This window comes from Nannobrachium achirus (genome assembly GCF_963921795.1).
Source record: "Nannobrachium achirus genome assembly, chromosome: 20".
NCBI lineage: Eukaryota > Metazoa > Chordata > Actinopteri > Myctophiformes > Myctophidae > Nannobrachium > Nannobrachium achirus.
The window spans coordinates 34,832,031-34,857,197 of NC_137827.1; the positions used below are offsets into that span (position 1 = coordinate 34,832,031).

A 25,167-nucleotide genomic window follows, 5' to 3' on the forward strand; every position below is an offset into this window, starting at 1 on the left:
GAATGGTTAGGGTGCACACAACTTGGGAATACCTTCTCAGCATGTCCCACGTTGTCTTTATTGCTATTCTTAAGATAAGAATCCCTTGGGGCCATCTACTATAGGTACCTTGGTATCATGTGATCACATCCAGCTTGTGGTGTCTGGGTTAGGTGTCCAACAAACATTTTCATCTGTGACTACGCAGTTAGTGTAAACCACTCAATCGGTCGTCTTCATGCACAAACCAAGAGCCAGTTGCAGCTTATCGTTTATTATGTGCTTGTTTTTTAAGAGGTTAACCCTGTCATGTGCCCTAGGTCGGAGGCAAGATGGATGAGAACCGTTTTGTAGCAGTCACAAGCTCGAATGCAGCAAAGATCTACAACCTCTACCCCAGGAAGGGCAGGATAATTCCCGGGGCAGACGCTGATGTGGTGGTCTGGGACCCCGAGGGATCTAAGTATGGAACTCTATCCATCCCTGAATCGACAATCTTGTCTCTCTGCTGCAAGATCTATCATATATCATGCCTCCTGAGGCTGTTTTCTTGTATACAGTGATATCAATGAATAGTGTAATATATTTTGTAGCAGTTGTTATAGTTTCCTATAATTTACATATTTTATTGCTTTTAAACTTCAATATATTTTTACTATTGGCCTATACCTATGCTTTTAGTCTTAAGTTGTATTCATTTTTATTTAGTTATCTAAATGAATCCGGTTCTCTTCAGGACCATCTCAGTGGACAACCAGTTCCAAGGGGGAGATATGAACCTGTATGAAGGACTTCGTTGCCATGGTGTACCCCTGGTTACCATTAGCCGTGGCCGTCTGGTTTATGAAAATGGCATGTTCACATGTGCAGAGGGCTCTGGAAATTTCTACCCACTCAGAACTTTCCCAGACTACCTTTACAAGAAGATGGTCCAGAGGGAAAAGGTACAGTATCAGATATAAATCTGGGGTGCTTAAACATAAAATACCATATAGTAGAATGACAAAACACTTGTGACGGGCACACACGACACGTGTGTGTGTGTGTGTGTGTGTGTGTGTGTGTGTGTGTGTGTGTGTGTGTGTGTGTGTGTGTGTGTGTGTGTGTGTGTGAGAGAGAGAGACACTCACCTCTGTACATGTGTGTGTGATCCAGCAGTGCCAGGCTGTAAAAGCTGTGGAACGAGAGCCCTACACAGGTGATGTTGTTCCAGTGACCAACTCAGGAAAGAAGGATTTTGGGGCTTCAGACCTGGACACACCCACACGCCCCTGTACCAGGCATGGGGGGGTCAGAGATCTCCATGGGTCCGGCTTTAGTCTTTCTGGTAAGGCGTAATACACCAGAACATACTGTACCACAAACTCTCTGGGCCCTATTTTTGTCCATGCTAAACCCTAAAGCCTCTTAAATATCTGGTAGCAATCAGAACAATTGCTTGCAGGTGTTACCTGCTGCACCTGAGCGCCAACCCCTGTTGTTGCTGCTTATAGCTGCCACCCAAATCATACACCGCTGCCACACAGAGACTCACGCACTCATTTATGAGACAGTTTCTGTGAAAGAAGTAAGGAACTAAGGAGGAGTAAACTTGATGAATAACCAACGTTGCAAAGCTATAAAGTGATATGTTTTAACAGACGTTGAAAAGAATATTTACAACTATCTGATTTTCACTGAGCTTCTCTAACAAACAATAGACCTGATCAGAGGATGTGATTGCATCTGTGTATGTCTGGTGATTGTGGTCCGTTCTGCTGATCAATTAGCAGTAAAAACCTGTTAGGCAGTAACAGTAGTGTTAATTTATCCGTGAACAAATGTAACCAAATGCATTGTAAATGAACACGGAATAGTCTTGCTTAGCCAGACAATCAGAGATCTCCACCTACTTATATGTCTTTGGACATCCAAATTCAATGAATTGGCTCAAACTGGGTGGAAACAATAAGAAATTTGAAAAAACAACAGAATTGCAGGGCCTCTGATGGTTAAGGTGAGTATCATATAGGCTCTGTTGCAGCCTGACGGTGAGTCCCTGGTTTGATTCCCAAGCCAGCAGACCATTGCTAATTGTCGCTCCTTGACTCTTTCTAATTTAAGGATAAAAACATTATGTACAGTACAGGCGGCCCGGACGGCTAGGTTAGCAGTCCAGGCACCTAGGCTACTGATGCAGCCTGCCAGCGTGTTGTGGGTTTGACCCAAGACGGAAATAGCAAGACATGGTATCTCCGGTTTACTTCCTGTATCTGCGTTTGACACCTTTTTAGGAGGCAGGAAGCAGGATGGAGTCTATTCATTTCCAATGGGAACGTGAACGTGAACACAGCTTCTGAACCATTCTTTAACTCCATGGTCACTGAACTAAATATTGGACCCGATCGTCACAAGCCACACAATATTCCCAAAATGTTCATACCAAAATGACTTTTTTCAGAGACAAAAATAAAGACAAAATCAACTTTATTATTGACCTTTCTCTGTCCCAGCAACACACTCTTGCAGGATCTAGCACCCAGGGACGTGCTGGGCCCCTGATTCAGCCCGGGAAAAAGAGTTGGAGAGGCCCTCATTTTTTATTTTATTTTTATATTTCGTCGTTGTCGGATGGAAACCTTATATGTCCAAAACCGTTTGTTTTGTATTTATCATTTTAAAAATGATTTAAACTAGTGAAAACAGCCGATCTACAAGCACACAATGCCTCGCACCGCGAGGCGTTGTGTGCTCATCATCATTGGGGGGTGTTGAACAGGAAGAGGAGGACAGAGGTACCTCTGGTCCATAGCGTTAATGCTATGTCACCGATGAGCCCTTGCGCTCGTAGCAGCGGTAGCCCAGGCTGCTCAGCCTCTCGTCTTTAGTAATACATTTAAAATACACTTTCGCTACTTGGCAAAACAAAGACATTTTTAAGATGAAAGCACTACTTTCCTTAGTGGGAAGTTCTGGGAACACTCTGAGCCCCCACCTCCCGTCTACACTACAATACACTTTTGGGCCAGAAAAGAAAGTTTTAGTTAGTCCACTGCGCCCTAGACAGATCTTGTAAATAGAAAAAATCCATTGACCAGATTTTGCGTTGCGTTGAAATAATTTCTTTTCTGGCCAAAAAGTGTATTTTAGACGTGAGGTGGGGGCTCCGAGTATTCCCACTAGAGTAAGTAGGCTTTCAACTCCCTAAATGTCTTCCTATAACGCGCTTTGGTGCCGTTGACTCTTCTAGATAATGCCTTGGTACGGATGAGATGGTACCTTTTAGGAAGCAAGTAATGCACCAACATCTGCAGTAGATTAACCATGTCCCATTACCCATTCTTTGTCAGGCTCCCAACTTGATGACAAGATTCCAAAGAGATCCTCGGCTAGGATTCTGGCTCCTCCCGGGGGGCGGTCCAGCGGCATCTGGTAACTATGGTAACCAATGGAGGTTCCACAAAGCAGAGCACGAAGCCGGAAGGAAATGTCATACGGCCCAGCAAGAAAACCTGAGGAGGGGGGGGGGGGGGGGGGGGGGTTAAGGTCACATTTTTACTTTGGATTCAACACAGTTATTTAGGGCAGGGTCAGTGGAACATTATACTGTAATACTGTATGTGTTAGCCAAGAATACTGACTAAATGGATAAACATAACACATTTCAGTTAGACGTTAACCAAATGACAGCAGCAGATAACAGGTAGTTAATTTGGCCACTGGATGGGATTAGTGGAAGTAATGTATGCTGTAACTTACTAATAGTTTTAGGGATATGAGAGCGAGTTGGTTTCTGCATTATGATTGTTTTACCTCACTGACTTTGCACTTGTATCATGTACTACTTAGCTGCCTTTTTTTACATGATTTAATGTGTCACAAACAAATGAAGTCTTTCTACTGCAAGCCATTGTGAAATGAATGTCATAAGTCACTAGAAAGTAACTGATGTGACTTTAATATGGCATCACTATACTATACAGGCTGGAATTTCTTTTTTTACAAGGTCTATTTATTTATTTTACTACGTTGTATTGCTCTTCCAGAATATTGTATTTAGTGATCTTTAAAGTATGATACAGTAATGTAACCGTTTCAAAATAGCATTCCAAAACATGTTTACAACATTGTACACAATGTTCACATTCTATCATTATTCTTTATTACCCACACCACATGTTAATGAGTACTTATACAGTAGTAGCTCATACAGTAGTAATTTTCCTCTGTAAGGAAAATTCACACCACACACAAACTGCCTTTATCTGACCATGGTAATTATCTCACATACTGTACCACCCCATAGACCAGTCAGCATAGATCATGTTGATAACTGTCATATTGTTTAGATAGAGCATTCCTTTTTGCAATTTGTATGTACTACTTCTGGTTTTGCACTGAAATAACAGGGTACAATTGTTCCCTCTGACTGTTGTGCTTACTTCCTGGCACTTTCCAATGTAACCTATACCACCACTGTGATGCATATACAGAGGGCGAATTGATCCTCTTGGTCTGTTGTTTCTTTGCAACTTTTACAGTTTAGATAAATACATGTTTTCAGGGGGATTTCAGGGGATCAAATCCCTTCATTTGCCAGTTCAGTGCCACAACAGGAAGTAATGCTTATTAAGCATTTTCAGAGAAAAAGCACTGAATCTATATTTATTATTATAATCTCTCACTGTTTGTTAGCTATTTGATGATGATTTGTGTTTGTGAATGAAAAGTATTTGTGTTTGATTTTGATTATTTTGTCATACATTGTTGTTCACTGGTACTGCATAATACACAAGGTAACAATGGAAAACTGCAGACGATTTATATCCAATGCAACTGAATGGATGACTTAAAAATAGGTGTAATTAAAAGGTGAACTTTTTGTATGACACCTAAACATTTGGTCTTTCACCTGGACATTGTAATAATTCCAATATCTATAACAATGTCAAGGTGTTCTGACATGTGAGATTTCTTTAGGCCAGAGATGGCAACTAAAGACTCAATAAAACACTTGAAATAAAAACACACTTGTGTATATTATCTAGTGCATATTATCCTCTGTACCTGGTGCTGAACAAAGTGTTATCATGTTTGGTTATTCCATCTTTTATTTGTTCTTGCAGCTCTTTATCACATGATTTAGTGCAAATAAACCACAATGAAATCTCAAATTGAATCACCTCTGACTCCATAATCTTATAGTGGCCTAAGGCTTGCTTAAAGTTCACATCGAAAGACAAAACATGAATTTAACACTGGGCGTATAGGTCGCCTAACACAGTGGTTCTCAGAGTGGGGTCTGGGCAGTGGGCACCCCAGGGTCCTTACGGGGGTATCACAGGGGTTCCCCAGCAAAATGTGTTAATATAGCCACTATTACCACTATTTTACAATAGCTATGTGAAAATAGCCTACAAGCTCACAAAGCGTAATGACACATAGTGAGCTTGATGATCTGTTGACACATTTTTATATCATTAAAAAAAAATTAACAACACAAATCTTACATAGGGGTCTCTGCATGGCAAAACATCTTTACAGGTAAAATAGCCTACACAAACTTGGGGGGTCCTTGGCAGATGAAAATGTTTGAGAACCACTGGCCTATTACAAAACAATAGACTACTCATTGGTGATAGGCCTACCTACAAACCAACCAGACACATCATGTGTCTGTAGTGTAGAATAGGCCAAAGTCCTATTTATAATGAGCCTCTAAACAGCATGGAGTCGGGCGCAGGCGCATTGGGGCTCGGGCTTGTTGCAGGCAGCCCAGACTGTGGTGTTACCAACCACTGCACCGCGCACAGGCTCTGCCAGCGACGACTGCAACGGGCTTTGACATTACTGACTACTGGCAGCGTGATAACAACAGAGATAGCCCTAGAATACAGTGAGTATTGATGCAAACACGCCAAAGGAGCCTTGAATTATTTTTTAAATTGTTTTATTTTGTATTTTATTTCTGCTTTTCCGCATGAATCCTCTCCATGCATGCGTGTGTGTTTGCGGTGAAACCGGCCTTTTATTCCCACCCAGTGAGAATAATTTCGCTTGCATTGACAGTGCTGAGGTATTCGCGGAGGCCTGTAGAGGGGGCAGCTTTGGATAGCAACAACGTTGCGACACACAAACAAATGGGCACATTTATTGTTCTCTCGGCAATGCATGGACTGCAATGTCCGATCCCTCTGATAGATTGTAAAATGTTGGTTTAAACGTTCGAACGTTGCAATGATTGTGCACGGCCCTTTTAAAGAACCGGTCGATAGGGCTTTATTCCCTTGTGCAACGGTTGTAACAATGTATCCTATTCCTATATAATGTATGTATCTATAACATAACCTATCGTCTACTCCTGCATGTGTAACGAAGGAGCCTATGCGGTGGGATTTATGATGATGTTGTATTCCAGGTTTATTACAGGACAGGAGTCAGGACAGATAGGGTATAATAAATTATAATTATAATTGTTGGCTAGCTAAGCAACCTCATGGGAGAGTGCAGTTGCGCGATATTGAGGTGCAGTCTCAATATTTGCAGGTTTATTATAGCCTAATCACTCCCACCAATAGCATAGCATAATTTGCCCATAATTACAAAATTATTGTTTTTCCTCTATTGATTAGTCACGCCATAGAGACTTGAGTTCAATAATAAGAGAAAAAGAGAACAAAAAAAATGATTATAGTAAATTTACCCCCATTGATTCTGAAAGGGACCCAAATGCATGGGCCTGGATGGGGACCCAAATACAAGGCCCTGGATGGGGACCCAAATGCATTGGGTGAGAATAAATGGAGGTAAATTTACTTGAACCGTGACCCTAAATGTACCCCCAGTGATTCTGACCCAAATGCATTTGGGTCCCCATCCAGGTCCTTTTTTGGGTCCCCATCCAGGGCCATGCATTTGGGTCCCCATCCAGAATCAATGGGGGTAAATTTACTATATACAGGTATATATATATACATATATTTATTTCGTCAAATAGCGACGAATACAAAAAAAAATATTATTGAACTCAAGTCTCCATGGAGTGACCAATTGATAGAAAAAAATCACACCCGTGTGAAGTGGAGCTGTGTGTGTGTGTGTGTGTGTGTGTGTGTGTGTGTGTGTGTGTGTGTGTGTGTGTGTGTGTGTGGATCATGTGTACCGATTTTTGTGACATTTGAAGAAAATATGTAGGAAAAGGAGCAAAAAGTGTGTTTTGGAGAAAATTCAAGATGGCGGAAAATCTATCATGGCGCAAATGGGCGTGGCCTATATGGGGAGATGCGTCATGACCCAAGGAATCCAGGGAAAAAATATTTTTAATTTTCCGACCTACGGTTCAAGAGTTACAGGGCAAAACGTAAAGTGGGGTGTTATGGCGCCACCATGCGGCCAAATGACACATATTTTTTATTTAATCCTTGAAATCATTATGAACCTCCTCTCCAAGTCTTGAAACTCTAGCCCCTATGGTTTGCGAGAGACAAATAATTGAATGTGAGTTTTTGCGATTCCCATTATAAGTCAATGGGGGAAATTAATTCACTAATAAATTAATATCAATTAAACTATTGAACCTTTCTCTTAGCAAGTTACTAGCCCACGATTCCCGAGTAAGCCGGTTGATTTGACATATGGCGCGAGTGTGTGGTGGCAAAACTGTGGGACTAGTAGCGTGCCGAAGTTTAGGAAGTTCAGGCTACATACAGACACACACACAGACCCACACGGCCACGTATAGGGAGCCTGTGCTTCACACAGCTCCAAAAAGAATGCACTCACTTGAAGAGGCAGAGTCCGGAATAGTGTTTCCAAACCCCCAACCTGTCTTCAAACCTCACAGGCAATATGAAGTAGGATGTAGGCCTATGATAGAAGAAAACATTTGAAACCCATTAAGGCATTACCAATGCTTATCTAGAAGGCACTTCAAGGCAGGAAAGCCAGCCCAGATGTGCAAATGTGAGGTCCCTCACAACTACAACACATTATGCAGATTAAATGTTTATTGCTTCTCAGTCATTAGCTAACTTATTTTATTGGAAAATATTAAATTATTGTGTCACCCATTTGGTTGAATATGATTGATTTTTAGTTTAAGTAGATTAGATAAACACATTTGTGAACATCAAGCATCCATGCATACCGGTATGTCTCTCAAAATACAGAGGTGCTGTATCAGCAACTGCATGTCGACCCTAAAGAAAAAAGAAGCACATTATTCTTCATGATGGCCACTTTGGCAAAAATAACAGATTTTCAATCCTGCGTGTGTTACAGAGATAGGGGATGGCAGTGAATGTGTATGCCACGTCTGTGTCCATTGACAACCTAAGTCGACATGATATGTTGGCATGGGTCAACGACTCCTTGCAGCTCACTTACACCAAGATCGAACAGCTATGTTCAGGTGAGGCTTATTAAACATGAAGTTTCAGGCGAATGTACAGTATTATTCCAAAATATACTCTAAAATGTACCATTCAATCAGGAGTAGCGGGATTCTTGTGGGATCATTTGGGTGTTATTTTGGTGCACACATCCTAAACACAACAGTGTACTGTTAACTATTTGAATGATCAAGCATCAAATGTAGATAGATAAATGACCACTGGCCGAGAGTATAAAGTTCCACACTCTGCCATGCCAAGTTGAATTTTCGGCCAGTGGTTCTCACCCCTGTAAATAACATTTTCATCCACAGCACCCCTGAATTACATTGTCACTTTATAACACATTACAGTACATTCCTGTCAATATGTAAATCTTTCCCGCTAAGACAGTGGTTCTCAACCTTATCAGGCCGTGACCCCCAAAATAATCATATTTTAACTGGGGACCCCCCACCCTGACGAGGACTAATAGTTAAGGAATTACTTTTTGTATAACACGGTTCTATTGTGAAAATAGCTGATCTACATGCTCACAACGCCTCGCAACGTAGATCGGCTATTTTCACATTTTATGCCCCTTTGACAATTTGGCCAATGTTTAATTAAAAAGTCCTTAAATTGTCACTTTTGAACATGTGCAGATACCCTCTATACACTTAAACTTTATGTTGGTATGTTTACTGTTGAGTGAGAAAACAATGTTGCACATTAAGTTAATCATCAGGTGACCTCCCAAAATAATTTGGGGACCCCCCTGGGGCTCCCGACCCACAGGTTGAGAACCACTGTTCTAGGTGATTGTGAAAAATCGATTGTGAAAAAGATCGCACCAACCACCAAGTACAGTGCAACTCAGGTCCATTTTATGAAGTACTGCATGGCCTCAGTGGTGAAACTGAAGTGATATTGAAAAATCCTGAATATTATAATAGTATCCTGGGGCACCCCTGGACTTGCATCATGGCACCCTAGGGTGCCAACAACATCCACTTTGAGAAACCATGCTATAGGCTTTTATTTGCAGGGTTCCCACGGTCATGAAATTCCTGGAAATATTTTGAAATTAGAAAAATATTTTTCCAGTACTGGAAAAGTTTTGGAATTGATCAAGGGTCCTGGAAAGTCCTGGAAAAAATAGCTATGCATTGTCTTTGGTTATTGATTGTGTTAATACCTCTGAAATGACAAATTAAACATGGGCCAAATTGTCCAAATTAGAGGCAGAAATTGTGAAAATAGCAGATCTACATGCTCACAACGCCTCGCATCGGCTATTTTCACAATGAAACCGTGTTATACAAAATCCCTCAACTCTTAGTGCTCGCCAGTTCAAATATGATTATTTCGGGGGTCACAGTCTGAAAAGGTTGAGAACCACTGGCATACACTTCCTGTCTTTGGTCATTGCATAGGAGTAAGCGACTTGTTATTGAGCTGAATTATTGTTATATAGTCTTGGAAATTGGGTTAAATATTCCGGAAAAGTTTTGGAAATTAATTGGTAAAAATGGTTGGGAACCCTGTATTTGGTATGTTAATGATGTGTCTGGATGTGCTTGTTTCCAGGGGCAGCGTATTGTCAGTTTATGGACATGCTGTTTCCAGGTTGTGTTCTTCTGAAGAAGGTCAAATTTCAAGCCAAATTGGAACACGAGTTCATACATAACTTCAAAGTTCTTCAGGCAACCTTCAAAAGGATGAGTGTTGATAAAGTCAGATTCCTGTTCTTGTCTCATATAACATATACAATTCAGTTGATACCTTGTTAATTTATATTTTTTAATACATTTTAATTCATTTGTGTATTCAATTTATCTTTCTTCCAAGTCCTATTAGTATAGCAGCATAATGTATTCCTATCACCTTAATTTTTTGCAGATTATCCCTGTAGAAAAACTCGTAAAAGGAAAGTTCCAGGACAACTTTGAATTTGTGCAGTGGTTCAAGAAGTTCTTTGATGCAAACTATGATGGCAAGGAGTATGACCCCCTACTAGCCAGACAGGGGCAAGATATGGCCCCTGCCCCCAATCCAGGTGATCACTTTATCCACCACAGACCAAAGAGAAACCCAGGTAACCGAATGGTTTGACCTTTGCTGCACGGTCTTGCTGAGCTTTGGATGGCTCGAAAGCGCTCCCTGCAAGCAAGTGGTGTGCGCACGATTCACAGAATGATTGCTATTTAGATCCATCTCACTGCCCAGCACTGACAAGCAACATGACATTGTGTTGTACCACTAAGTCACTGTTGGGATTGCAATAATCACCTCAATGACTTGTGGGATGCAGCATTAGTAGATTTTACGAAAATTCATGAAACAACACACTATTGTTTTACCTGCTCAATTGACTGATCTGCCATGTCTCAAAACCCACTAAATTAAATCATATAATGATTTGATTTAAGCAATTGTTGTTTTGGCTTTCTATTATTGAACTTCTATCCCTGTGCGTGTTGGACTGATAAATGATTGAGTTGTTTCATTTTACTAGCAACAGTGAAGTCTCACTCTTAAGCTGAAGCTTCACTGTCTGTGTGAGAGCTTTTCTTTTTGCTTTGCCTTTGGCATTAAGGTTGCAATAGTGAATTATTTAATTTGACAATAGTGTCTCCTCAGCCTGCTGTGTGACATTGTTAGTGCCAAGCAGTTTGGTTGAAAAGACAGAATGACAATATTTTTCAAAAATAATGATAATGTGTGTTGGCATGGTTTTTGAAACAATATCGAAGCATTGATGATTTGTTTTTCTTTTTGACAGATACTAACTAATGCAATTCTGATTAAATCAAATGATCTGATTAGCCTTTGACAATGGATTGTCCAGAGTTGTGCCTTTTATATTGGCTTTGAAGCAGAACAATCTGAAATGTCCAACTTTGGAAAAACAAAATCGCCATATCGAAGACACAACCCTTTTTGCTATGCTTTAAACATTAGCTGGCAGTAAAATGCTGTATTCATTGCCATGACTATTACAAAGTCAATTTAATTCCATTAAGTCTCTATTCACTGGGATGCTAAACATGGCTGACCATATCTGACCACCCCAGGACCACAGAGGACATCTCCCACAGTTCCCAAAAACATGCCAGCACCCAGGATCCAAACCACAGTGAGGAGGAACCCAACTTTATCTAGAAATGGGGGCAGTGATGCTGAGGTCATGGAGCTAAATCAACAGGTAAAGTATTGGGAGGAGGCCTACTCCACACCAAAAAGCTCAACTCACTAGTCACTACACAGTAGTAAGACGCCCTGAGGGCGAGAAGCAACCTCGCCGTGCACATGGGCGTGTGCACGCATCCGCCTGGGTGATGGCAGACTGCTGTGCGAGCGCTGGCGCTTTGGCAAAAAAATCACACACCTGGAAGGTTGTTTAAATTGGACAAAATGTGGCAATATTTTCCCTAATATGGAGATGACTGACGTCATAGACCACATAAGACTGACACAATATGTCCATATACAGTATGGGAATTCCCAAATATGGGCTTAATATTGATGACATCATAGATCTCCATATATGGGCATAAAAGGGACAAGGATGTGCACACGCACAGGAGTTGCAGGTTTTTATAGTAAATGCGCCCAGGCTCCCCCCAAGGGTGGGATGAACATACATACATACCTACATACCTACATACCTACATACATACATACATACATACATACATACATACATACATACATACATACACACACATACATACATGCATACAAACAAAGCCAGATGTAGGAGCGGTTAGCAACGCACAAATACAGTGCTCTATTACTCTTCTCTATTGTCAATAATCTTTCTAGGGACATGGAAACAATAGAACTCTAGAGATGATTTGCACCAATTTGTGTGAGTTTTGGACAACATCTGAAGGAGTAATAGCAAAAAGCGTTAAGAAGAAAATGCAAAATGACAGAAATCTAGTTAGGCAGGAAATGGGTCTGGTCTGTATGAGTTGAATCATCAAAAAAAATCATTTCACACACATTTACTCTGAAATTACTTATCTCTGGATTCCCATGGAATTCACATTGCAAATTTTTGGTGACCCCATGGACCTTCTTGTAGCAAATATTTAACTTACATACAATATATTATATCTTCTGTGCAGATTGCCATGAAACTTGCAGAGGAAGAACCATACTTCTTCTGGTCAACCTATGGCCTTTGCCTCTTGGACCGAGGCTATCTTGTGCCGCCATTAGGCCTCTTACACTTTGTCTTTGTATGTTTCTGTTAAGCTGATGGAGTTGAAGTTGACAGTGGATGGACTAGAAAAGGAGAGAGACTTCTACTTCAGCAAACTACGGGACATTGAGCTCATCTGCCAGGAACATGAGAGTGAAACCAACACCGTCCTCAGCAAGATCATTGACATTCTCTATGCAACAGAGGTGTGTACCTGAACCCTTAAATGTGTACTGTGTAATGAATTGAAGAAGTTTTCTTTGACTATACTGGATGAGGGGTTAAAATGTCTAACTGTTGGGGCGCCCGCTGGCCTGGTGGTCAAGGCGCATACCACATACTAGTACTGCCACATGTCATTCCCCATCTCTCTCCCCATTTCCTGTCAGTCTACTGTCCTATCAATAAAGGCATAAAAAGCCAAAAAAAAAAGAAAAAGTCTAACTGTTGAGGGACAATAAGAGAGAATGTCTTACTATAAACATAGAAACGAGATGTCACATTTCTGCCCATGGATGATTTCACTGAGAATTCAACTGAAACTGAAAATTGTTATTTTAAAATAATGTAAGTTGGACTAAATCTCCCCTTATGTCTTTACCTCAGGATGGGTTTGCGCCCCCAGAAGAGGACGAGCTTGATGAGCAGGCCCATCTAGACCAAGATGAATACTGAAACCCTTCCCATCCTTCTCCCACATCTTTATCCATATCTCCACCCCCCACCCCTCATTCCCCTTTTGTCCACATTTGTTTAACATTCTCTCTGCACGCTGTCTAAAAATATACCTCTCCCTTGTTATTGCTCTCTTTTCCTCTCCTTCTGTCATACATATATATCTGTTTGTCCCATCTCTCCCCCCTCTGGCTGTCTATGTACTATACACTACAAAAGAAAACAATATAATTTGCTGCTCCTCCGTCCCCCAACGCTGACACTGTAGCAACGACAATAAAATAATGTTGATAATCCAAAGTTATTTCAGCATGAGTAACAGAAAATCGAGCCAAACCGAGACAATGGTATGGAGGTTATTATATGGTATATGGTGAATTTAAACCTGTATATATTGCAAACATTTTTGTTTCTAACAAAGCTTTCACTCATCGTGCATTTCTTTATTTGCCTTTCTTCTGTTATGTTTTACTTCTATTGAGGAGCACAGACAGGCCATGTTTAAATCAAGATATTCCACAGCCTTTTAAGCTCCAAGAAGCAAGACAACATTTCACATTTTAAAGTATAATTTCTTATTTATGTATAACTTAATTTAATTATTTAATTTAGATTAGAAACTATTGGTAGCAAATGTTGGTGCAAAATCTACTGTACATAATTGAAACACTGATGGCCCTCATTTACTTTTTGGTTTGTGCTCGAGTCAGGATAGATTTGTTTTTTTTTCTTACAAAGGTTTTGATGTCATGTTGAAATTACTGAAGGAATTGCGGTGATGTAATTACTCAATGCATAACGATCAATGCTCTTTGACTATTCATGATTGATCAGCAACATATCTGAGCATGAGAATGTTACACATTGACTGTGAATGAGTGACATATTTTGTCAAATGTATTTTCTGTGGACATTTTTGACTTTTTGTCTTGACAATTCTGGTTTTCTGCCATTGTATATTGGCCCATTATACACTTAAGTGAGTTTAGAACGTAAGCCCCCCTGTCAAGCCACTGACAAGTTGCTTTTAGATTGTAATGCTAGTTATTAAAATTGTTTATCCTAACACATTTTCTCACACTGAATTAACATGCCAAACAGGCCAAATCATTTCTTGGCAGTTGTTCTTTTTGCCACTTAACACGTTTACACTTTTATTTGCTCTAAAGGGTTGCCCAGTTGAGGGGTGTATGAGTAGGAGCTAACGGAGCAGGGAAGTCAGAATGAAGGGGTCTGTGACCAGTTCAGAATGATGCTGGTCGTCATTAGCATCTAATTAATCTACAGGAGTGTCTGTCCCCTGCTGTTTTACTTTGCAAAGACTGACCGTCATCTGCACTCGCCGTCATTGAACGTGTGTAAATGTTTGCAGAACACTCATCTTTTGAGTTTTGAGTAAATAAACAGTTGTGAAATTAATGTTTTTGTGGTTTATTCATTGTTAAATGTGATATGCCACTATGCCTAATTTAATTTACAGCTACACAAGTATTCTGGGGTAAGATAAAATGAATAATGGTGCTGGGGCTGTCATTCTAGCTAGATAACAGAATTGAATTCATATTGAACATTTTTATACACTGGAATTGGAACTTCTCTTTCAAGTGCATTTCTAAGGTTATGCCATTTTGCTACAGTAGGGGGCAACATAACATCAGCTCTGGGCTGTGAGATTTGTCACAAAAATGTGTCAATAAGTCTGCTTTACACGATATACACCTGTAAATGAAAGGTATTTACAGAGGGCTTCATTTGATACATGCAAATGATTCCAATACCACACAAATTACCAATTATAAACGTTTGTTGCCGTAGAGACATAATATTTCTACAAGTGCAAGGGTGAAAAGATGAAAAGTAGAGGGGGAAAGTCTCCCCTCAAGGTCGACAGAAAGGCCTTTCTGGTAATAAGCCCTTTTTAACAGGTGTTTTCTGATAGAAAGATTTGGTAGGCCTTTCAACAAGGAAGGACTTTTTCGCTATGCACAGAGGTGAGACCATTAACATCTATTAGGCTTTTTTAGTATTGCTTGATTGCAAGTAGCTTGATTCAATATTTAGATGGAACTTTTGAACTTCAAACTTTAAATGTCCCTGGTTCTGGCAAATTAAATAATATTATACACAAATAATCACCACAACCAGGGGCCTGTGTTTTTGAGTCCAACATGGTTAAAATAGAGTCATGAGGGGGTGTCTGATTAAATGAATGCCAAATATTGTTTGGGGTGCACACAAAAGCCTGAGTAAAATGCCACCAGAAGTGTTTCAAATACCCCTTTAACATAATTTACCATATAGAGCTGTTAAAATAACCTTTATTCCTTAAAATAATGTGTGATACACAAAGGCAAGGCTAACTATTTTTAGACTAGGCTACACAGATGACGTTCAAAAAGGTTGGTTGTTATTGCCAGTTTATTCAGAATTCAGAAGACATACATACTGCACACCTTTTCACTGTGAAATATAAATGAATGCTTGTTTTACCAACAAACTGTAGCCTACATAGTAGCTAGGCCTAGTCATGCACTTCCAAAAACCGTAGGTGCTGGACCAAAAGAAGACAATAGTAAAACATAAAATACACACTGTAGTTCCCTTAAGGATCACTTCACCCATTTTCAACCTATCTTCATATAAATGGTCCTCCTCACTAATGCTTATTACACGATGGCACCATTTCTGTCTACTCACTCCATGTCTCAGGTGGACTGTGGACTGTTCAGAAACCTGTTCAGAAACCTACCCCAATTACATATTTTATGGGGAATGGGGATTCCAAGCTATGGGAAACTACAGTACAACATCTCTCTCAGGAAATGTAGCACACTGAAATAGGAGCCATTGTACTTGCATCAATAAAACACTTAACATAAATCAAAGATTTAAATTACAACCAATGAGGCCACTACCTGAGGTGCAGAGCAAGTAGACAGAAATGATCATTATAGGATGGTAATGGTATTTTAGTGAAGACCAATACGTACAGTATATGTTGGACAGCAATACAAAACAAAAGGTTCTGTGGAATGACAATTTTGCGCCACCACATTACTAATAGTTTAACTGATTAAATACTGTATAGATATTATGTTGTCATACTGTAATATCCTTTCATTATCATGAATTCAACAATGAATTAAAGGTTCCCTATTGTTGTTTTGCCTTTCCAATAATTCTTTAATAATATAACAGAATATGTTTGTTAAATGGCAAAAAATGTTTTAAAGAAATGACGAGATAAAAAAGATGTTACTAATGAAACAACGTCTTTACAGTATGCCAGTGTGTCTCTCGTTAACCCAAATCCCTGTGATGGTCAGGTATACAGTAGGTGCTGAATTCCAAAATGACAAAGCAAAATATCAGGAAAATAAGTATGAAGAAATACATTTCCCAGAATACCTCAAGCCCCCAGCATTTTCTTCACCATGTATCCAGGCATGTTGTAGATGAACAATCCCAGGATGGCCAACACCAGGAGAGCAGTGACGATCTTGATAGTCAGCCACCTGTACTGGTTGCACATCAGGTTTTTTGCTGCTTTGAATGGAATGAGGAACCACAGCATGGCAATATCTGGACGGCTGGTAGAGACAACAAATCAAGAAAGCAGTAATTAGTTAGTTCTTAACTAATCCTAGCACAGTTTTAACAAAGCATATGCAATACAGCATAGCATAGCTAGATTGGTGTAGTCACTACACCAATCTAGCTATACTACACACTGTAGTGTGTAGACACAGATATATTAATTAATTAATATAGCTGCAAGCAGCGATAAGGTCAAGCCAGGAAAAAGTAGGAAAGCAAAAAAGCAGTAAGGGAAGAAAATCAGGAAAAGCAAGAAAAGTGGGAAAAGAAATCAAAGAAAAACTAGAAGCAGTGTTCTTCTGAGAACAGGTCTCCCGCAGGTCAGGTTTTTTTTGGCCTACTGGTGGCGTTATAATGTGAAAAGGGTGCCACGTGTTCTTGGGCCTTTCACAGCAATCAGACGCTGCATGTGTGATTTGAGGTATTTTGTTCCAAATATTTGTTTTGCAAAAGTTGCCCTGCTGGTGGTGCTATAGGGAGTGAGAAGGGTGGCATCTGTTCCTTGACCTAGTGGAATGTCAGGCTGTGTTCATGATTTGAGAAGTTTTTGGCCACTTTATCGCTGCTTGCAGCTATATTTATTATTATTATTATTATTATTATTTATTTTGTGTGCACTTCATAGGCATGTTAGATAAAGGTCCTTAGATTGCGTGTAGAACGTTTCATGCCAATTCCTAAAAAATCCGCCCTCGTTTTACAAACTGAGGGCGGAGCTTACTTGACAAAGACACAGATGTGTTCCCCTTGAGTCAAGGCACGTGTGTAAGCAAGTTGCATGTCTTCAAGCCAAACGAGGCATGATTATGCCCGTTTGGCGGTCAAGCCAGGAAAGAAAAAGTGTCGGAAGAATAATAGAAACACCAATCTCAATAGTGGCTTACAAGCCCCTTACAGGGCTTGGCCAATAAATACAATGCAAACAAAAACCTCGATAAGAGTGCCAACTTGCCCACCCACATGCATACAGTACAGACAGCACTCATCAGAGCCTTGGCACTCATCATTGATCACAGTACTTGTGCGCTCTGCTGGCACACAAGTAGGCCATATATGGCCACGAGTGCACAAGGCACAAGTTGGCACCTTGATAGAGTGCAGTCTAGTTTCATTAAGCGTCCTGTGAAGCTTGGCCAATGAGCCAAGTACGGGACATACAGAACATACGTACGTACATACAAACAAACAAACAGACAAAGCAGTTGGAGCCACTCAAAAACACTGGTAGGCTACATTATTGAATCTGACACACACAGCACTATGTTTTATAGCACCTGCTCAGATAGTCTACAGAAATCTGAGAAACCAGCTGGTGAGAGCTGACCTACCACCACTCAATCAGCCAAGGCATTATTTATTTTACAGAATATCCCTAGGGTAACTACAAATGTAAAAAATCACACCCAATGTGAAGTGAGCGGTGGTCGTGCTTGCATAACGTCTTCAACTGGTAATTGGCAGCAAGAGCCGCTGATACAAACGACCTACGGCCTGGTCGCGACTTAGGCCACGACTTGGAGGTCGTAGGTCCCGGTTCTGGAGGTTTTGCGCGATCTCGGTCGTAATTCAGCGACCTGGGAAGTCCGCGATCGAAACTCTACGCTTGCTAAGGGAAGGGACGCGAGTTTAGAAACTCTACGCTTGCTAAGGGAAGGAGCGCCGCGATCGAAACTCTACGCTTGCTAAGGGAAGGGACGCGAGTTTAGAAACTCTACGCTTGCTAAGGGAAGGAGCGCTCGTTTTCAACAGCGTCGGCAGGTTAGCTACTCAGTGTCGGCAGGTTAGGGTTAGGGTTAGGGTTAGGGTTAGGGTTAGGGTTAGGGTTAGAGTTGGGGTTAGGGTTAAGGTTAGGGTTAGAGTTAGAGTTGGGGTTAGGGTTAAGGATAGGTTTTGGTGCACCTCGCGCGGTCCAAGTGACTACAATGGAGCGCTTCCTACCTCCGGTTCAGCCAATCACAAGCTTCAAAAGGTTGAATAGCGCTGCTGCTCTAGAATATTCTGCAAAAAGACGGCCCGGGGACGACCGAGGTGGCGCAACCACGGCCGGGGGTCGCGAAACTAGACCGGCCGCGACCTAACAAGTATGTACCGCGAACTACGACCTCCAGAACCGGGACCTACGACCTCCAGGTCGTGGCCTAGGTCGCGACCAGGCCGTAGGTCGTTCGTATCAGCGGCTGTCTCTCGTAATTGGTGATGTAATACAGGCTACACACACACACGCACATATGGCAAAACGCTGAGGAAAACACATTGCTTGGCAAAACGCTGAGGAAAAGTGGCTACAGATAATTGGTGATGTAATATGGCTACACACACACACACACATAATATTGCTATGGCAAAACGCTGAGGAAAACACATTGCTATGGCAAAACGCTGAGGAAAAGTGGCTACAGATAATTGGTGATGTAATATGATGTAATATGGCTACGCACACACACATATTGCTATGGCAAAACGCTGAGGAAAACACATTGCTATGGCAAAACGCTGAGGAAAAGTGGCTACAGACATACAGTACACACTCTTAGGAGCGGTTTATCACCGCTCAAAAATATTGTAATTGTACACATACCGGTATAAAACTACTATGTTTTAAACACCCTGCCGACCAGCCAGGGGGCCGGCCAGACAGTCGTGGCGGGCGAACCTCTGATGTAATTCTGACTCAGCCACAAACACACCACTGGCAACATGGCTAAGTCATGAAGGTACTGTAAACAAACCATGGCCACATCACTATGATAAAAAAAAAAAACACCGCCACATAATATGATAACAAACCACCCCAGTCAGCCACATCACTCTGACAACATAACCATAAACATACCACGAGTTAGCTCCATATATGGGCACAAAAGAGGGCATGCTCATATGTGGGCATATACTGATGACATTATTATTATATGGAAATCTCTGACTGATAAAGAGATTTCCATATATGGGAATAAAAGGCACAAGGAACCCATAAATCTCCTTATATGGGCATATCAGCACAAACATACTGTATATGGGCATATGACATCATGGATGTCCATATATGGGCATGAAAGTGACACAAGTGAACACAGAAACTCCATAGGTAAAGAGAAGTCCTGCGTTCTTCAGCCAGCAGAAGGTAGAAGGGCTCGCCGATTTTTGAGCGGTGCTAACCGCTCCTACGTCTGGCTTTGTGTTTCAGAGACATCTCCATATGGGCACAAAAGTAGCCTTGCATAGCCAGGCTTACTCAACTGCGAAGAGAAAAGCCTGGTTACAACGTGAGGCGAGTTAAGAGCTACAATCTATTTAGGTTTGTTTCACTGGCGGATTTAAACAGACCTGCACTGCATGACTTAACTTCCCTTGACCGCAGCACTTCTACCACTTCAGTTGCAGCCCATAGTGGATATTGTGGCCAGGGTGGCACAAAAGAGACAGACAGACAGACAGACGGGTACTGACAAAGCCCCCTGACACTATGGGGCCTTTTCCACTGGCAAAGAACAGGTTCCAGAACCAGTGCCGGCGGATCAACTTTCTTGGAACTCCTTGGTTCATTCTTGCGAACCGGCCTGCGTCTCCACCATATTGAACCATGATTGAACCAGAGGAACCAAGGATTTTGTGGTTCCTGTTCGGAACCAACTTTTACGGTTCGGAACCAACTCCGGTTCTTGGTGGAAAAGCTCACCTCTGGTTCATCCCATAGGCGGGAGAAAGAACAAGAACCGGTTCTTGCCGACTCAGACATATTGGTCGGATAGGCAGTGCCACGTAGGTGTGAGGGCTGAACTCTATGTGAGGGCAGCGTATCAGACTAGACCTCTAGTTGGAAAAACCACAACCTCTAAAAGCTAGGACATATCCAATATAAGTAATCCTCATATCAAAAGCCCTGTGGCAGTATGTTTCACTGAAGCGCGCCCAAATGACTCTCAGATGAGGTAGGTAAACTTCCCTGTTGTGAGGGTGATATAAGTACACTATTACTGAAAAGAGAAGCTTTCTGGATTTATACTTCGGACACATTGGCCCCTAAACTCCTAAAGGGTGAATTGACGTGTGACCGTTCCTGTTGCTGCCCTGAGCATTTGTTGTGCTGGGTCAGTTTTCTTATTCTTCTTTTCATTCATTTAGTTTCCATTACACGGTGGTTGAAGACGCTGTACAGCCTATGCATATCCTGGCAGTGAAATGCATTGTAAATTGTGGGTCATGTATTTTGTGGGTCATTCCCTTTAAACCTCTTGTATTTCTTTGGCTGTGGTACGATTTATTACTCTATTCATTACTTATTAGCACCTGTTTAGACTAGCAGAGGTCCCTCACTCTTAATAGGATAGGTTACCTTAGGTTATCTTCCTTAGTGTTTTGCTTCTTGTATTACCTGACATTTATTATGGTGTAGTATAACCGATGCTCCTGTCATGACTTGGGTATCTCTCAGCCCATATATGGGCATATACTGATGACATCAGGGATACATTCAATAAACGTAATCCTCATATATTAGCTGTTTCATGTGTAGCTGTTAGGTACATATGAATTGTATATAACTGTTTTGAGTTCTATTTAAGGAATTGTTCATTTGATATTGTCTTTTATCTGTGCTGAAAACCACACTATTGTTTGTAACCTTTAATGTTTCTTTTCATGAATAATTAGTGTTGCACTAATTAGGTTGCCTGATTGAGTGATGGGTTCATTGTTGCCAGCTGGGTCAATTGTCAGTTGACCCAGTTTATGCAGGCATGTCTTTGTTCATGTCACAGGAAGAGCTACCTTGCTGGTTGCAAGGTGTTAAGCATATCTTTGTGATACAAAAAGTTGGCTTTTAGTGATGGTATCATGTTTATGACATACACAGGTGTTCAAAAAGTTGGTTGTTATTGTCACTTTATTCAGAAATTCCAAGTCATACATACTTAATTTTGCACACTGTTCACTGAAAAATATAAACGAATGCTTGTGTAAACAACAACCATAGCAGTGGACCAAATGAAGCCAATAATTAAACATAAAACAATGTCTCACACTGTAAGTCCCTTAAGCGTAATTTATTAGCACATCCACCAGTACTATGTGCTTATGTAAACAGCACAAACTCTCATTTTCCTAACAAAAAGAAAAAAGACAAAAGTTAAAGCCAAATAAAATATTCTCTATTGTTTTGCCTTTCCAATAATATTTTCAGTATCAGGATATGTTTGTTCAATGGCAAACATTGAATAAATAAAGATGTCACTAATGAAACACGCTTTTACAGTATGCCAGTGTCTGCTGTCATTAACCCAAGCCTATGTTATTGTCAGGTATAGGTGCTGAATTCCAAAATGACAAAGCAAAATACCAGGAAAATATGTATGTAGAAATACATTTCCAAGAATATATCAAGCCCCCAGCATTTTCTTCACCATGTACCCAGGCATGTTGTAGATGAACAATGCCACGATGGCCAACAACAGGAGAGCAGTGACGATCTTGATGGTCAGCCACCTGTACTGGTTGCAGATCAGGTTTTTTGCTGCTTTGAAGGGAATGAGGAACCACAGCATGGCAACATCTGGACGACTGGTTTAGACAACAAATTTAAAAAGCAGTCATTAGCTATTCAGTAATCCAAAATAGTGCAGAGTTACAAAGCATAGCATAGCATAACATAGTGTGGGTCATCAAGTGGCAAAAACCTTTATCTGGTAAACTGCAAGGCTAATAGAGCAGCCCATGCCAAAGAAAAGGCAGCCGTTCAATCTTGGCAATCTAATGCTGCTGAAAATATGGAAAGAGCACCATGAGAAGCTACTGAACAGGGACACCACTCCAGACTCGTCCAGAGAGTGAGGCCCTTGACCAATTCCCCCAACAGCCAATAAATGAGCACACAGGAGCACCACCCAGTCTGAAAGATGCAGGATGCCATAAGGAAGATTAACAACAAGGCCACAGAATCTGATGGCACCCCAGCAGACGTGCTGAAGGAAGGTGGCCCAGATCTCTTTAACCACATCCATGCCTTGCTCCTCAAAATATGGGAAAAGTAGGTAAGTCCCAGCACAACTTAAGGATGCCCTAATTATCTCAATCTTTAAGAAGGGAGAGAGGAAGTTTGTTCCACAAAACTCAGCTGCCCAGACAAATACGTCTGGATACTGAGACTGCTTCATGACAATATGACAGTCACAATACAGTCTAGCTCCTTTCGGAACCTCTCACTATAGCAGCGGAGTGAGAGGTTCCGAAAGGAGCTAAGTACAGTGGCACTGGAGAACTAGAAATAGAACCCATCAGGGTTGACACTGGAATAGCTGTGTCATTGCTCCTACATAGTTTTCCATCATTGCTGCTATCCTCCACAGGTAAACATCTGCACCAAGCTGACCAAGGAGACAAAATGTCTCCAACAACTTCAACAACTTCAAAAAACAACAACTTCAACAACTTCTGGATGCATTCGCAAAGGCATACAAGCTGCTTGGTCTGGCTATCAACATACAAATATTGTCCTGTCCTAGACCCAACCATCTGTATCAACAATACCAGACAGGAAAATGTGGACTATTATTTGGACTCCACATATCTAGGCAGCCTCCTATCCTCCAAAGCTGTCATCGATGATGAAATACACCACCGTCTCAGTTGTGCCAGTATGGCTTCCTCAAAACCCAGATAAAAGGTCGTCAAAATCCTGGTTTACTACATAGACCTTAACACCTGGGAAGACACAGTAACCAAAAGGGCGACTTGGAGAAAACTTGTCTGGCAAATGGCAATACAATGCATGACAATAATCGCCACCATGTGTCAGAAGACAAGTGCAGACTCAGGAAGGAAAGGGCTTCAACCAGGACCAAACAAACCCACTTCCACCAACCACTCACCCCTGCCTACACTGCACCAAAATACGTGGCTCTAGAATCATCCTCTTCACACACACACGAAGACCCACAAGGACAGTTAAACTCAACCCAGAGTGACCACCGAAGATGATTGTAGGACAGTGTAGGGTAGTATAATGTAGTTTAGGGAAGGGTAGTGTAGCATAGGGTCATGTAATCCCACAGATATTTATTAAGACATTGATATGTCAAGTAGAAGATTTTAGACTAACACATTTAATTCACAATTATGATGTACTGTATACTGTATACAAGTACACTGTTTATAGCAACGTTTATACTACTCTTGGAAGACCATGTACTTAGTGAGAGTGATATTCCTGCAGGTGTGGAAGGTGGATCAAATACATGGCATATGACTTACATAGGTAAAGCAAAGTTATATGTTTAGCCCCAACATCTACTGTATTACCAACTGCCTTAGTCCAGAGCCAACCCAATCATTTCTGTCATATTTAGCAGATGTGAGGTGTTACTTGTGTGACTGCACTGAATGTATGTTTCATAAACTGTTTTGTATGTACTGTATGGTCACACTGCAGACTAAGGTACCTACAGTATGTACTGTATGTGAACATATTAACAATCCTTATATTGCAATAGGCTTGTGGGTGTGCTGGGACATCACAAACGTTATTTGTTTAATGCCTTTATTGATAGGGATAGACAGTAGTCTGACAGGAAATGGGGGAGAGAGATGGGGAGTGACATGCAGAAAAGGCCGTCGGGATCGGGACTCGAACCCGCGACACGCTGTCAGGCTACACTGAGCCTATAGGTGCCTGGACTGCAGCGCCAGCAGCCCAGGCCCAGAAACGTTATTTTAGTGCAAAAATGTCACAAACTAGGGTGGCATTCTGTCCAAATGCAGATGTTGCATTACGTGTTACATCACAAACATAATATGCCCATATATGAAGACCACTTGAAACTGGATTCCTTTGGAATTGGAATCTACATGTGAAGGCCACGCAGCAGACTGAACATCTAGTTGAGTAAAATAAGTATTCCATGCTTGGTTGTGGGCCCTTGCTGTCTGAAGGGTCCTTGCTGCTTTGCCTGATGCTTGATTGTAAGACAAATCCAGTGGGAGAGCAAATGCATTTTCCGGCAGCGGCACACTGCCGCGGCAGGTGCCGGACAAGTTCCTAACCCTGACCTTAACCTTAACCCTAACCTTAACCCTAACCGCAGTAAAACTATACCTAATCCTAACCTCAGTAAAACTATGCCTAAACCTAACCTTAACCCTAACCTCAGTAAAACTATACCTAACCCTAACCTCAGTAAAACTATGCATAAACCTAACCTTAACCCTAACCTCAGTAAAACTATACCTAACCCTAACCTCAGTAAAACTATGCCTAAACCTAACCTTAACCCTAACCCCAACCTCAGTAAAACTATGCCTAAACCTAACCCTAACCTAACCACCATTGTACTAATTGGACGTGGCGGTAAACTGCCGGTCCGT

At 41.2% G+C, this 25,167-nt stretch overlaps 3 protein-coding genes across 3 annotated transcripts in view; 2 read left to right on the top strand and 1 right to left on the bottom strand.

The window, feature by feature from the left end:
- dpysl5a (dihydropyrimidinase like 5a) overlaps positions 1–3,394 on the top strand; it is a gene marked incomplete at both ends in the record, with an annotated part of 12,717 nt that extends 9,323 nt beyond the window's left edge. Inside the window, 4 exons of the mRNA XM_080750562.1 lie at positions 300–442; positions 716–923; positions 1,138–1,306; positions 3,309–3,394. Coding sequence (XP_080606688.1) covers positions 300–442; positions 716–923; positions 1,138–1,306; positions 3,309–3,394 — 606 coding nt within the window. The remainder of the gene's footprint in view (positions 1–299; positions 443–715; positions 924–1,137; positions 1,307–3,308) is intronic.
- A 2,329-nt stretch (positions 3,395–5,723) lies between these two features.
- On the top strand, positions 5,724–14,551 carry mapre3a (microtubule-associated protein, RP/EB family, member 3a). Its single transcript, XM_080750433.1, has 7 exons — positions 5,724–5,854; positions 8,239–8,368; positions 9,918–10,063; positions 10,230–10,386; positions 11,405–11,535; positions 12,594–12,746; positions 13,147–14,551. The coding sequence occupies exons 2-7, from the start codon at positions 8,248–8,250 to the stop codon at positions 13,213–13,215; spliced, it is 777 nt and encodes a 258-aa protein (XP_080606559.1). The 5' UTR covers positions 5,724–5,854; positions 8,239–8,247; the 3' UTR covers positions 13,216–14,551.
- A 2,073-nt stretch (positions 14,552–16,624) lies between these two features.
- Positions 16,625–25,167, bottom strand: part of LOC308305524 (otoferlin) — a gene marked incomplete at its 3' end in the record, with an annotated part of 37,738 nt that continues 29,195 nt past the window's right edge. The window contains exon 40 of the mRNA XM_080750321.1: positions 16,625–16,805. Coding sequence (XP_080606447.1) covers positions 16,625–16,805 — 181 coding nt within the window. The remainder of the gene's footprint in view (positions 16,806–25,167) is intronic.

What these genes read in the sequence shown, in the direction of transcription:
- mapre3a (XM_080750433.1), top strand. Translation starts at nt 8,248, where the DNA reads ATGGCAGTGAATGTGTATGCCACGTCTGTGTCCATTGACAACCTAAGT. An exon ending in AAAGGATGAGTGTTGATAAA is followed by an intron (nt 10,064 to 10,229) that starts GTCAGATTCCTG and finishes AATTTTTTGCAG; the next exon opens with ATTATCCCTGTAGAAAAACT. An exon ending in ACATTCTCTATGCAACAGAG is followed by an intron (nt 12,747 to 13,146) that starts GTGTGTACCTGA and finishes TCTTTACCTCAG; the next exon opens with GATGGGTTTGCGCCCCCAGA.